We start from the raw sequence: 12,582 nt of genomic DNA on the forward strand, positions 1-12,582 counted from the left end.
ATTTGGAAGGGTTTGAAAATAATACTGACTTCAGTTGGCTGCAAATGTTCTTTTCTGCATCCTGCTGAAGTTTTGGTCTGCCATAACTGTGCATTTCTGTTAGGATATTTACAGACTTTATTAACTACTTGTCATTTATGTTGCATATTTGTCATTTCTGTATGAAATTATAGACTCACTATTGATATATATTAAGAACCTATATCTTTGTTTAACAAGCCTCTTTGACAAAGAGCTCCAAAATCAGCCTGACAGAGAATTGTGCTGCTTATCCTGTGCTTACGTGCAGATTATTTTTATAGAGTATTTTTCTAGAGGCAATTGAAGAAAACAATAATGTAGCTCCACACTGATTCTTTTTTATTGTGTTTGTGTCTATCATTTTATCACACACATAGGTAGAATTAATGAGCTCAGTTAATTACTCAGTTTGGGGCTGCAAGGCTGTAGCTGTTGAGAATTCCAGCTGTGCCCAGAGGTAGCCAGGCAGGTACATGGGGTGCAGGGAGGGAAAGAACCTCATACTGTTGCCTGATTATTGTCTTCCCAGCAATCTGGTGTTCCCACAGGAATCTGCAGGTTTATTTGGTTAGAGATCCCTGCTCCCAACCCAAAACCCGCTCCCCATTGTGGCTGCAGGGGGGCTCTTTGTGTCTGCCTTCTTTGTGTTTGCCCATGAATAAAGCTCACCATGAGGGCTGGGTGGTGATCCAGCTCTGGGACCCTGGATGGTGATCCAGATGTGGGGCCCTGGTGGGTGATCCAGCCGTGAGGCTCTGGATGGTGATCCAGCTGTGTGATCCAGCCAGAAATCCAGCTGTGAGACTCTGGTGATCCAGCACATCAGCTTGCATCTGACAGCATTTAATCTATAGATATCCGGTAAACTCACTAATTTTTATATATAATATATAGGGACACGTGAAATCTGGAGCTGTTACGTTTGCGTTTCGCTTTTTGCTGTAAGTATTCCCAGGACAAAACCCAGGAATTGTAAAATTTAGGGGAAATACAGCCTCTGTTCTTGTAGAATTTTCTAAAAAAGGAGAAATGAGGCTATCCACAGGTGCTGAGAGAAACCTGTGGGGTGCCATGGGCATGCCCCACCGTGCCGCATTGCCGTGCCACCCCACCATGGTGCATTGTCATGCTGCCCCTCTCTCCCCTTGGCCAAGATTTTGGGGAAAAAAACCAAGCATTTGGGTGGATGGCTGTGTGCTGGGCCATGTTCCCCCAGGTCCACCCAGAGGTCTTGGCCAGTTTGTAGTCTGGGGACAGGGGCTGGAGGGGTGACTGAGAGAAATCAGGGGTTCGGGGGGGTTGGATTGAGTTTGAGCTTGGAGAAACAGCAAATATGGTGATGTTGCTCCTGCAGCGTCCCAGGGCACAGGATGGCACCTGCCTGGTCCTGAGCTACGTGCCGGACATGGATAGGGATGAGTGGCCTTGGGCCAGAGTGTCCGGGAGTGGGAGAACTGGTCCAGCCTCACCACCTGGCTAGGCTGGCACCGATCCTGCTGGGGCTGGGGACACTGACCCCCTGGTGCCACTGCTGTGGGGTCACACACGTGCCGTTAGGGATGTCCAATGTGGGTCAGTGGTGTCCCCGTGGCCTGCCCTCCGGGCACTGCTGGCAGCGTGGGCAGGAGAGGCTGTTCTGCCACATGGAGAAATCCCTGCTGTGTGCCAGCCTGGAGTTGTAATTACAGAGAAGCCTGGCACAGAGACCTCCCAACCCTGGTGGGCACGGGCTGTGCTGAGGGTGCATAGGGAAAAAATCCAGGAGCATTTGCAGAGTCTGTGGTGCAAGGAAACATCAGGTCAAGTTTTCCTCCACCAAGGAATCAGGTTTCCCCCCCCCTTCCAAGAAGACTCAGGTGCTGCAGGAGGGTTGGAGTCTCTGCAATAAAGCTGCCTCTCTTTTTCTTAGCTCCTGTTGTTGCAGCATTCAAGCAAAATAAATAAATAACATTCCCAACATTTCCTGCAGCACATCAGCTGCTTTGGCATTTAATGGCTTGGGAGGAGCTGGGAATAAACCCACACGGAGCAGCACAACAGGACCTTGCCCACTGCCAGGACAAGGAAGCAGCTGCTGCTGAGCCCTTTTGCCTGTGCACTAATGGAGCAAGGAAATAAAACCCTGGGCCAAAGGTTTGATTGGAAACTTTATTTCAAAAAAAAGAAAACACAAAACAGAAACACCAAACCCCCCCAAAGAACACTCAAATTTCAAACAATTATATTAATGCTGCTTTTGCAGCCAACTGGTAAGAGATTTGTGGTTGCAGACCAACGGCTTAAGGGCATTTCGGTTCTCAAACCTCCAAGTATAAATAATTTTCCCATCGATATCAGAAAATAACTTATTATTATAATTATTATATATCTTAGCATAAAAACATGAGAATTAACATCCCAAAAATACAATAACATTGTTGGCAAAATGCCTCGATTTTTGCTCTTTAAGGTGTTTAAAACAGGAATTTTAAGTTGCACTTAAGGATAGAAAGTGAAGGGTATTTTCGGCGAGGGACATGAGCACCCCCGGCATGTCAGGCTGGGCTCATCCTGCAACTTTTCCTTCACTTCCTCACTCATTTCCACCGCTCTGGCATCGCTCTGCTCCAGCCCCACACAACACGTCGCTCCACTGCAGCCAAACCCCCCCCGACGTCAGTTTTAGCTTTTATTTTTTTTGTTGGGTTTTATTTTTCCTCCCCCGGAATCCCAGTGCCAGGGCAGGGAGTTACTTCCTGAGCAACTGCGAAAGTCTTGCAACACTCCAGTGCAATCGGGATCGGGATGGGCTCCAGCGGTCACCGCTCCGGGAGGTTGATCACCGGCACCCACTGATCCAGGTACCGGCTCTCCCGGCAGAAACACATCAGCTGACTCAGCGCTGGATCCTTCCACTGCGAGGCCTGGGGGTTCTGGAATGGGAATGGGGGAAGGCTTGGACACGGCAGCAAAAACAGCCCGCGCAGGGCAGTAGGGGAAAAAAAAAAGCACAGCAGAAAGTCCAGGAGTGTGAATCATCTTAAATTGCTACCGAGGCAAACAAACAAGTCAAGCCGGGAAGCATGTGAGGAGTTTTGTAGTTTTGGACTCTGGGGCAGCGGAGGGAAAGGAAAAAAAAAGATGGCAAGAAAAGGGGAAGAAATGGAAAGAAAAAGGGGAAAAAAGTAGGGAAGAAAAAGGGGGGAAGAAGGGAATAAAGGGGGGAGGAGGGAGAAAGAAAAAGGGGGTAAAGAGGGAAAGAAAGGGGGAAAAGGGGGAAAGAAAAAGGGGGGAATCGGGAAAGAAATGGGGAAAAAAGAAAAGGAAGAAAAAAGAGGGAAAGAAAGAACAAACTAAAAGGAGAAAGAGGGGGAAACAAAGGAGAAAGAGGGGAAAATAAAGGAGAGGGAAGAAGGACCCCGTTTTCCCTGGGGCGTGGGAAGCACCGCGCAGCTCCCGGTGCGGGCGCGCTGAGTCCGCGGGTTCGAGCCCCGGGCACGGCGAGTTGCGGGGGGTCCCGACTGTCCGTCCGTGCCCCCCGTGCTCACCGTGACGAGCACGCAGTGCAGGTCCGCGGGCGGGTCGGGGCCCGCGGCGGGCAGCAGCAGCTGCGCCAGGCGCGCCGGGTTGCTGACGCGCAGGATGTTGATGTCGTTCTCGCAGCAGAAGGCCCGCAGCAGCGTGAAGTGGATCTGCAGCGCCGCGTCCCCCGCCTCCTCCTCCTCGGCCGCCAGCAGGCACAGCACCACGTTATCGGGGTCCCTGAGGGGAAACCGCCGTCACCCGGAGGGGACACCGGGCAAGGGGGAACGGGGGCAAAGGGGAGGTCACTCACACGTTGAGCAGCTTGGCCGCTTCGTAGACGCCGAGGGTGAGGCTCCGCTGGCTCAGCGCCTTGCTCAGCACCTCCTCCAGCGCGTCCCCCGCCTGCTCCATCCTGCGCCGGGACAAACGCCCGTCACGGGGACCCCGCACCGCAGCGATCCCCGCACCTCCCTCCGCCCCCCCCGGCCTCACCTCCCGGCGGCACGGCGCTCCCCGGGCAGCTCCTCCAGAGTCATCACGGGGCCGCGGGGCAGGGACGGACACGGGGACACGGACACGGCGACAGGGACAGCCCCGTCCCCGGCGTCGCTGCGGCCGCTCCGGCCCTGCCGCCCGTGCCGGACAAAGGCGCCCCGCGCGCGCTGCCCCTGCCGCGCCCCGGCCAACCCGCACCGCCCCGATTTGCATATCGCCCTCCTATTGGGTTATGCAAATGAGGCCCCGCCCACGCGTTGCCGAGCCCGGCCGGGCCTGACCCCGCTCGGCGCCGGGAGCCGGGACAGGGAATAGTTTGGCATGGGAGGGACCTGAGACCGACTCGTTCTACCCCCTGCCGTGGGCAGGGACACCTTCCACTGTCCCAGGTTGCTCCAACCTGGCCTTGGACACTTCCAAGGATGGGGCAGCCACAGCTTCTCAGAGCAACCTGTGCCACGGCCTCACCACCCTCACAAACAATTCCTTCCCAATATCCCATCTGACCTTGTCCTCTGGCAGTGGGAAGCCATTTCCCCTTGGCCTGTCCGTGCAGGCCATTCTCCAAAGTCCCTCTCCAGCTCTCTTGGAGCCCCTTTAGGCACTGGCAGGGGCTCTAAGTTGTCCCTGGAGCCTTCTCTTCTCCGGGTGAACACCCCCAGCTCTCTCCAGAGCAGAGGGGCTCCAGCGCTCAGAGCATCTCTGTGGCCTCCTCTGGACTTGTTCCACACCCTTCTGCTGTTGTTCCCCAGAGCTGGAGGCAGCACTGCAGGTGGGATCTCACCTGAGCAGGGCAGAGGACCAGAATCCCTCCGTGGATGGATGCAGTTGTCTGTTTTCCCTGTCTCCACAGGGATTGCACTCTTGCCATTCCCCTTCTAGTGAACACCAGCGCTGTCAGAACACAACCTCACTAACCTTTGAATCCTCCACACACACTGCTAGGAAACACCCAGTGCAGTCTGTGGCACCGGCAGTGGGGAAAGTAAACAATCTCTTGACGTGGTTTTCACCAGGAATGTGCTCCAGGGATCAGCACAATGGTACCAGCAGGACTTAGCAGCTTCTGACAGCGCCAGCACAGCTGCAGTTCTGCCAAAAGTGAGCTGGTGAGGTGGGAGTGACCCACAGACAGCCTGGACCCCACTTCCACAGGGGGGTAGATTTAGATTGGATATTGGGAAGATATTCTTCCCTGTGAGGGTGGTGAGGCCCTGGCACAGGCTGCCCAGAGAAGCTGTGGCTGCCCCATCCCTGGCATTGTCCAAGGCCGGTTTGGACGGGGCTTGAAGCAACCTGGTCTAGTGGAAGGTGTCCCTGTCCACTCTGTAGTTCTGTGATCTCACCCTCGCCAGGCCTTTTGCAGGTTTCCAAGAACTTGGTGTTTCTCCGGGAAGTTGCCTCTGCACCATCTGGCCTCTCTCAGCCCTGCAGACCTCTGGGGAGGATGTCTTCTGACGAGCATGATGTCAAAGCTTTGTCAGCTGTTGCCCCTAAAAACCTCCATCCTCCCGTGGCTGATGCCAAAACTCTTTCCCAACCCGGCTGTGAGCTGGCTCAGTCCCACTGGCTCTGGAGGAGCAGGGCTGCAGCTGGGACCCTTTGGGGTCCCTCACAGGGCTTTGGCAATGTGTGCGTCAAAGCTTTGCTCGCGTCGGTGTTTTACTTTGGCTCCAGAACAGCAGGAGCCGTTTTTCAAGGCAGTGTTTGCAGAAGCACAGCTTTGAGTGCTGTGAGAGTGATGCAGAACCACCTTCCATGCACCACTTGCAGAATAATTTAATTACCATTTGGAAAACAAGATATTATAGAATCATGGAATTTTAGAACAGTTTAGGTGTGGAGGGACCTTAAAGTCTATCCAATTCCACTCCTTTCCATGGGCAGGGACACCTTCCACTATCCCAGGTTGCTCCAAGCCCCATCCAACCTGGCCTTGGACACTTCCAGGGATGGGGCATATGAAACTGTTTTTCATGGTGGAATACAGAGTGATTTAAGTAGCCCCTCGATTGCACTGGCTCCAGTGAGGAAACCTCCCAGGAGTTTGCATGTGCCCCCCAGCTCAGCTCTTGCTGCCACCGTGCTGCTTCTGCAGCCTGACAACACGACTGAACAAAGCCCCTGGCATCAGGAGAAAGGGAAAAAAGCCCCTTTTGCATCAGGTGGAGGGGTGGCAGATGGCTGGAGCACAGCAAAACAGGTGGGAGCATTGTGTGGTGACCCTCCGAATTAAGTTCGGTTAATTTGCTCTATCTCTATTAGCAACTGCAGGCCCTGGCTCTGCTGAGAGGGCTCCAATTGTGGCTCACAGGAGGTCCAGCCCTGCAGCCCCATCTGTGCCGGCCCCAGAGCTAAATCTGTCTGGGAGGCAGCTGGGAAGCAGCTGAAGCATCTTTTCTCTCTCCTGGGCGGCAGCAGCTCCCAGACCCAGCAGGCACTGCTCTAAAGCGGTGCTTTCCCTGCAGGTTTCCCATCTGGGAGCAGTTTTCCATCCCTCCCTTTGCCCAGAGGAGCAGCAGGGATGCTCAGGAGGTGCGTGAGTCCCTCTGCTCTGCTGCAGGGAGAGTCAGTGGCTGTGCTGAGGATGCACCATGGCTGCTGAGCTGGGGAGCCCGGCATGGAGCCGGACCCACAGTTGTCCTTCCATCAGCTCCCAGCTGGCAGCTGCTGCTAAACCTTCCTTTCATCGCCTGCCAAAAAGCATCCAGGGCGTTTTGCTCCCCCCCTGCCCTTTAATCCTGACTTTCATAATTCCCCAGGCTGTGCCTGCCATCCCCTCTGTGTTCAGCATTGCAGAGACAGGGGGCCAGGAGCTGTGTCAGGCCCAGCTGGGGGGCTCAGGCTCAGCCAGGGGGCTCAGCTCTTCCCCCCCACACTGGCAGACCCTCATCCCAAATGTTTCCTGAGGCACTGAGGTTTGGCTACTTGTGGTTGGAGGCAGCTTGGTGAGCAGTGGGTTAACACACAAGGATGTGGGAGCTGCCCATGGGAGCTCTCGATGGGAGCTGCCACTGTTGGAGGACATTCTGGGCCAGCTGGAGAGGTGTTTCCTGCACGTAAGAGGATCAAGTTGTTTAATTTAAGTTTTTGGGAATGAAACCAACCATCAAACAGTGTCAGGGAGAGGTGACAAAGCTTCGTCCCTGCTGAAACAGCTGGCAGCTGGCCAAGCCCCTTCCCGGGTAGCTGCCCACTGGGTGGTCCTGGACCCTGAGTCCCACAGAGCAGTTGCTGGGAACATTTTGCTCCCTTTCCACTTGGCTCTGTGCTGTCCCTGTGTTTGGGTGTCCCTACTCCGCTCCTTGGTTCCTTGCCTTGCTTTGTCCCAGTGGAACCTGTGTCCAGCCCCACTGGCTCCTGTCCATCCTGCTGCTCTGTGAAGGTCCTGCTCTATCCATGTGCTGGGACACACACCCGTGCCCTGTGCAGCCCAGCACCCCGGCCATGCTGCTGTGCCGGGGCCGCGCGTTCCGCCTGAGTGTTCCCACTCCCCTTTGGATCTGCTGGACGAGGGCAGCGAGTGCCTCTGCAAAGCAAACGCCAGCTTGCACATTCCAGGGGCAGCCTCTGTTCCAACAGTCGCTGTGTTTTCCCAGAGGCACCAGTCCCGTGTCACTGAGCTGACCCCAGAGCACCAGCTGGCTGCTGGATCCAGGCACATCCACCTTCTCAGGCCAGGGCATCCTGCCCTGGAGCCCTGCAGGAGCAGATTCTCTGGACTCTAATGCTCAGCAAACTTTGGCTTTGCCTCCTTGTGGAGAAGGGAAGATCCTGGGATTGCCCCAGGACCCGGCTTCCTCAGCACCATCAGTGTAAGCCCCTGGATGGGCACCATGTTCCTGCCAGCACTGGCAGCAAAACAAGGACAAAAAGATATTTTCCCCATTTTGCTTGCAGTTTCTCCATCCTTGATGGAACTAAAGCAGGGTTCAGCTGGAGCAATCCCTGCTGGCATTCACGGTTTGACTTTGGCCAGACCTGGGAGTGCACGGGGCAGCCGGGGAGTCTGGACACAGATGGGTTTGGCTCCGAAGCCAGGCACTGTGCCAGCGGCTTTCCCAACCTCCCAGGTCACAGGAGTGTGGCCCAGAGCCCAGCTCGGTGGTGCTTCACAGGCAGCATGGAGCAGTGATGGGACTTCCCTGGCAGAGAGCAGCCTGGCCCAAGCTACTTTGCAGTGCTTGTGCAGACTCCTGACCCAGGATTACCTCTCCCAAAGGTGGGAGGGCAGGGAACTGGGGGTCCAGGGGATCTGGGATGTGCTTATGCCATTGGGTTTGCCAAACTCAGCACATTCCTTCTGTCAGTGCTGCTGAAATATCACTGAAAGGGAGCTGGGTCTCACCAGCTGCACACGCTGGGGCTCAGCAACAGGAACCCCACAAACAGGGAACACAGGTGGGAGCCTGGGAGTGCTTTAATTGATTTAAACTGAATGAGGGGAGATTTAGATTAGAAATTGGGAAGAAATTCTTGGCTGTGAGGGTGGTAAAACACTGTCACAGTTTGTCCAGTGAAGCTGTGGATACCTCATCCCTGGAAGTGTTCAAGGCCAGGTTTGACAGGGCTTGGAGCAACCTGGGGTGGTGGAAGGAGTCCCTGCTCACGAGATGAGCTCTAAGGTCTCTTCCAGCAGCCCAAACCCTTCCAGGATTCTATGATTCTGTGATTTTATGCTTCACCTATGTCACACCTCCCTGGGTAGCTGCTGGAATGTCTTTTCCTTCCTCAGAAGAAGTCGGGCAGTCCATGATGTGCTGCAAGTCTCAGCTCCGCTGCCGGCAGCTCCTCATACCTGTGAATTCAGTGTAGCAGAAACCTGTGCTGCTTCCTGAAATGTGCTGGAGAGGGCTGCTGCTGCTCCTGGCAGTGACACTCCCTCTGCCTGCCCCTTCCCACTGCTGTCCCTGGCCCTGGGTGCATCCCTACATCCCTTCTCTCTGGATGAAGAAGGCATTTTTCCCATCTTGTGCACATCCCCGGGCAGGCCAGGCACACGTGGCAGCCCTGGGTGCTAGTGGGAACCATCCCTCTGGCAGCGCTGAGCGAAGTCCGGGATCGGGACAGTCAGACCTGCAGTAAAATGTAAAAACAAACTTTATCCCATTTAATATCAGCACGGAGCCATAAAACAGCACACAGGTGGCACTGGTGTGAGTGAACCCTCCTGCCCTGAGCACTCGCTCTGCAAAGAATCAGCTTCATCAGCCCCCAGTCCTGCCTCCCACGGGATGCTCCCTGCTCCCAAGCACTTTGCTTTCCCCATGCCTGAAAGAGAGGCCTGGTATGAGCAGAGGGCTGGACCCTCCTCAAAACCATCCCCCAGCCACACACATGGAAACAGAGAACTGGGTTGGTTCAGCCTTTCAGTTACAGTCACCTGTACTGGTGTTCCTGTGGGTAGCAGGGATCTCAGGGGAGACATTAAATCTTTAATGCAATTTAATTTTGTCTCCTATAAATGCATGGAAGGGGGGAGTGTTTGGAAAGAAAAAGGGAAGGACTTGGAATGAAGCCCTGAGTTTGATGGTCATTGCAGTAACAACTGTTGCAGTAGGAGATGATGAAACCAGGGTGTTTATTTGAAAGTAGATTTAAAAATATAAATATTAGTATAAAATATAAAATGCATGAGACCCCACCTGCAGTGCTGCTCTGGTGGTCCAACAGCAGAAGGATGTGGAGCTGTTGGAGTGAGTCCATAGGAGGCCACGGAGATGCTCTCAGGGCTGGAGACAGGCTGGGAGAGCTAGGGGGGTTCACCTGGAGAAGAGAAGGCTCCAGGGACAACTTAGAACCTCTTCCAGTGCCTAAAGGGGGAGCCTAAAGAGAGCTGGAGAGGGACTTTGGGCCAGGGCCTGCAGGGACAGGCCAAGGGGAACGGCTTCCCACTGCCAGAGGGCAGGCTTAGATGGGATATTGAGGAGTTTTTGACTGTGAGGGTGGTGAGGCCGTGGCACAGGTTGCCCAGAGAAGCTGTGGCTGCCCCATCCCCCTGGAAGTGTCCCAGTCCGGACGGGGTTGGATCAGCCCCGTGCGGGGTTCCGGGTCCCTGCCCAGTCACGGCCCCGGGCGGACGCGGCGCCGTCGCTCCGGCGCCCTCTGGCGCTCAACCCGGGACATGGCGGGGTCCGCACGGCAGGAAAAAGGCGGTTAAAAAAAAAAAAAGTAGTTTTGCAATAAGGAAAAATGACCCAAGGAGCAACACATAGCAACGCATCAGTCCAGCCTTTAATCATGCAATCCTGACATGGTTTGGGTTGGAAGGGACCTTAGAAATCATCCAGTTTCACCTGCTGCCCTGGGCAGGGACATCTTCCACCAGCCCAGGTTGCTCCAAGCCCTGTCCAATCTGGCCTTGGACACTTCCAGGGATGAAACAGCCACAGCTTCTCTGGGCAACCTGTCCTGGGGCTCACAGCAGGTCTGAACAGCCTTTTGAAGGGAATGAAGGCAATGACCCCAACGGGGTCCCCATGGACACTGGCTCAGCCTGCAGGAGCAATGGGATTGGGATCTGTTTGTGTCAACTCCCCTGCTCCTCCATGGGGCTGCAGGCTGGGAGCCACTCACATCCCAGGGTGTCACTTGGGCTGCAAAACCAGAGAAAAAAGGGTGAGAAACCATCCCATGCCAGAAGGATGGAGGCAGCGGCTGCAGGAGCAGAGGGAGCAGCATGGGATGGCATCTCCCCACCAAACCTCTCCCCCAGCGGCGCAGGGAACGGTTGCATCCCTGGGGGAATGTAAGGCTTCTGTCCCCCAGCCCAGAAGCTCTTTAGGAGCAATTAGAGGGGATGAAACGAGTAGAAAAATGCAGCAGCACATGCTCCAGGGCATCTGCAAGGAGTTGCTTCCTGGCTGGCCTCATGGAGCAGCAATGTTCTGCGGGGCAGGAGTAGGGCCAGAGGCTCCCAGCATCCCCAAACACAGCCATGTCATCAGGGATGTGGGTGACACCACTTCCCACCTGCCATGGGGGGATGAGGACCTGCCCTTGTTTCCTGTGGAGGTACCTAGAGCAGCACCTGTCAGGCCAATCCTTTTACATGAACTTGTAACAAGGGTGATTTATTTTTGTTAAGGAAACATAAATTTATTTTTTAAAATATGCATAATTTTCTCATTAAAATTAGAATTTGCTGGAGCAAGATGATGTCCCTTCCTGCACAAACCATTCTGTGGCTCTGTGATTCAGTGACCTTGACCATGAATAGGATGGGATATCCACCACCCCACCAGCCTGGGGACCGTGCTTCCCATGGTGCCTTATCAGAACCGTCAGCCCTGTGGCTCCCTGCTCGTTTGTCTCCTTATCTAACCCAGCAGCCACAGGGGCCCTGTGGGATATCAGCACTGGGACAGTCCGTGAGTGATACAAAGCACACAGTGGAGCACTCTAGGTTAAACCCACAGCATGGAGAAGGGTCAGGGGTCTTACTGCAGGTCCTGGGCTGAGCACCTTTCATTGGTCTGATGTGCTGGCATGTGCCTGCACCTCAAGAGCCAGGTGGGGTGGATAGGAGCCAGACAGGATGTGTGGGAGCCAGGCAGGATGGGTGGCCAGGCAAAAGGTTCGCTGCCTGGGCAGGAGCTGAGGGCACTTGGGATCTCACACAAACACATCCAGAGCCATTGCACATCCTCTGGCATTTTGAGGCCAATGCCTTGAGGACCCTGTGTGATGGAGAGCCAGACTCTGGATGCTCTGATTTGAACAGCTTCCTCTGTGCTCCTTGTGGCCTTACCAACGGCCCTGACTGAGGTCCAGCCCCTTTGTCCCCTCGCACTATCCATGGGAAGGGTGGTCTTTGCACCTCAGTATTCCTGGATGTACATCAGCTACAGGCTGAGGAAGCACCCCAGCCCTGCTCCACAGAGGGCACACAGTGAGCCTGCCCTGGGTGCACTGTAACTACCAGGAATTGGGATACCAGTGCTGCTGAGGTCCCCTTTGGAGGGCAGTGGACTGAGACAGACCAGAGCAGTGGGAACACCTCCCAAGCCACCAGCTGAGCTGAACGTGCAACAACAGCCCTGGGGCTTGTTTGAGACCTGCAGGTCAGGCAGCCCAAGCCACTCGTTAGCAGAGAGCTGGGTGCCTGTAATCACCCTAATGAGTAGGTGCCTTGCCCTGCTGCAGCAGAGGCAGTTCTGTGACCTGCTTTCGGCGTGTTTGATCTGGCTATTCCTGTCCTTCCTTGCTGGGCCCAGCCCGCTGCCACAGCAGCTCCGGTCGAGCACACGTGGTCTGAGGGTTGGCTGAGCCCATGTTCTCTCGGGCTCACTGCCAGCACCCAGGGACTTTCTGCCTGTGCCCTGCTCACCTCCTGGGAATACGTGCCTCCTGAGTGACTGACAGCACCAGCAGGAATGGATGATTGCCCAAACCTGACATCACGCCAGTGAAGGAGGCGCCGTAATACACGTAACTGCACGGAGCTGCTGCTCCTGTGCATCCCACTCTGCCCAGAATCCCGTGGAGTTCCTCTAGTTTGCCCCAAGCTTGTTTAAATCAAGCACAGCAGAGCAAATAAAAGCCTCAGCTGAGGGCTGGGGA

The 12,582-nt window shown here is 55.1% G+C and overlaps 1 protein-coding gene across 1 annotated transcript; it reads right to left on the reverse strand.

The window, feature by feature from the left end:
* Positions 1–2,155: 2,155 nt before the first annotated feature.
* GADD45A (growth arrest and DNA damage inducible alpha) lies at positions 2,156–4,179 on the reverse strand. Its single transcript, XM_064664904.1, has 4 exons — positions 4,018–4,179; positions 3,836–3,937; positions 3,549–3,762; positions 2,156–2,933 (listed from the first exon to the last, which is right to left on the reverse strand). Exons 1-4 carry the CDS (start codon positions 4,059–4,061, stop codon positions 2,820–2,822), a joined length of 474 nt encoding a protein of 157 aa, XP_064520974.1. The 5' UTR covers positions 4,062–4,179; the 3' UTR covers positions 2,156–2,819.
* Positions 4,180–12,582: the final 8,403 nt, after the last annotated feature.

This window comes from Pseudopipra pipra, chromosome 9 (genome assembly GCF_036250125.1).
Source record: "Pseudopipra pipra isolate bDixPip1 chromosome 9, bDixPip1.hap1, whole genome shotgun sequence".
In the NCBI taxonomy this organism is placed as follows: Eukaryota; Metazoa; Chordata; class Aves; order Passeriformes; family Pipridae; genus Pseudopipra; species Pseudopipra pipra.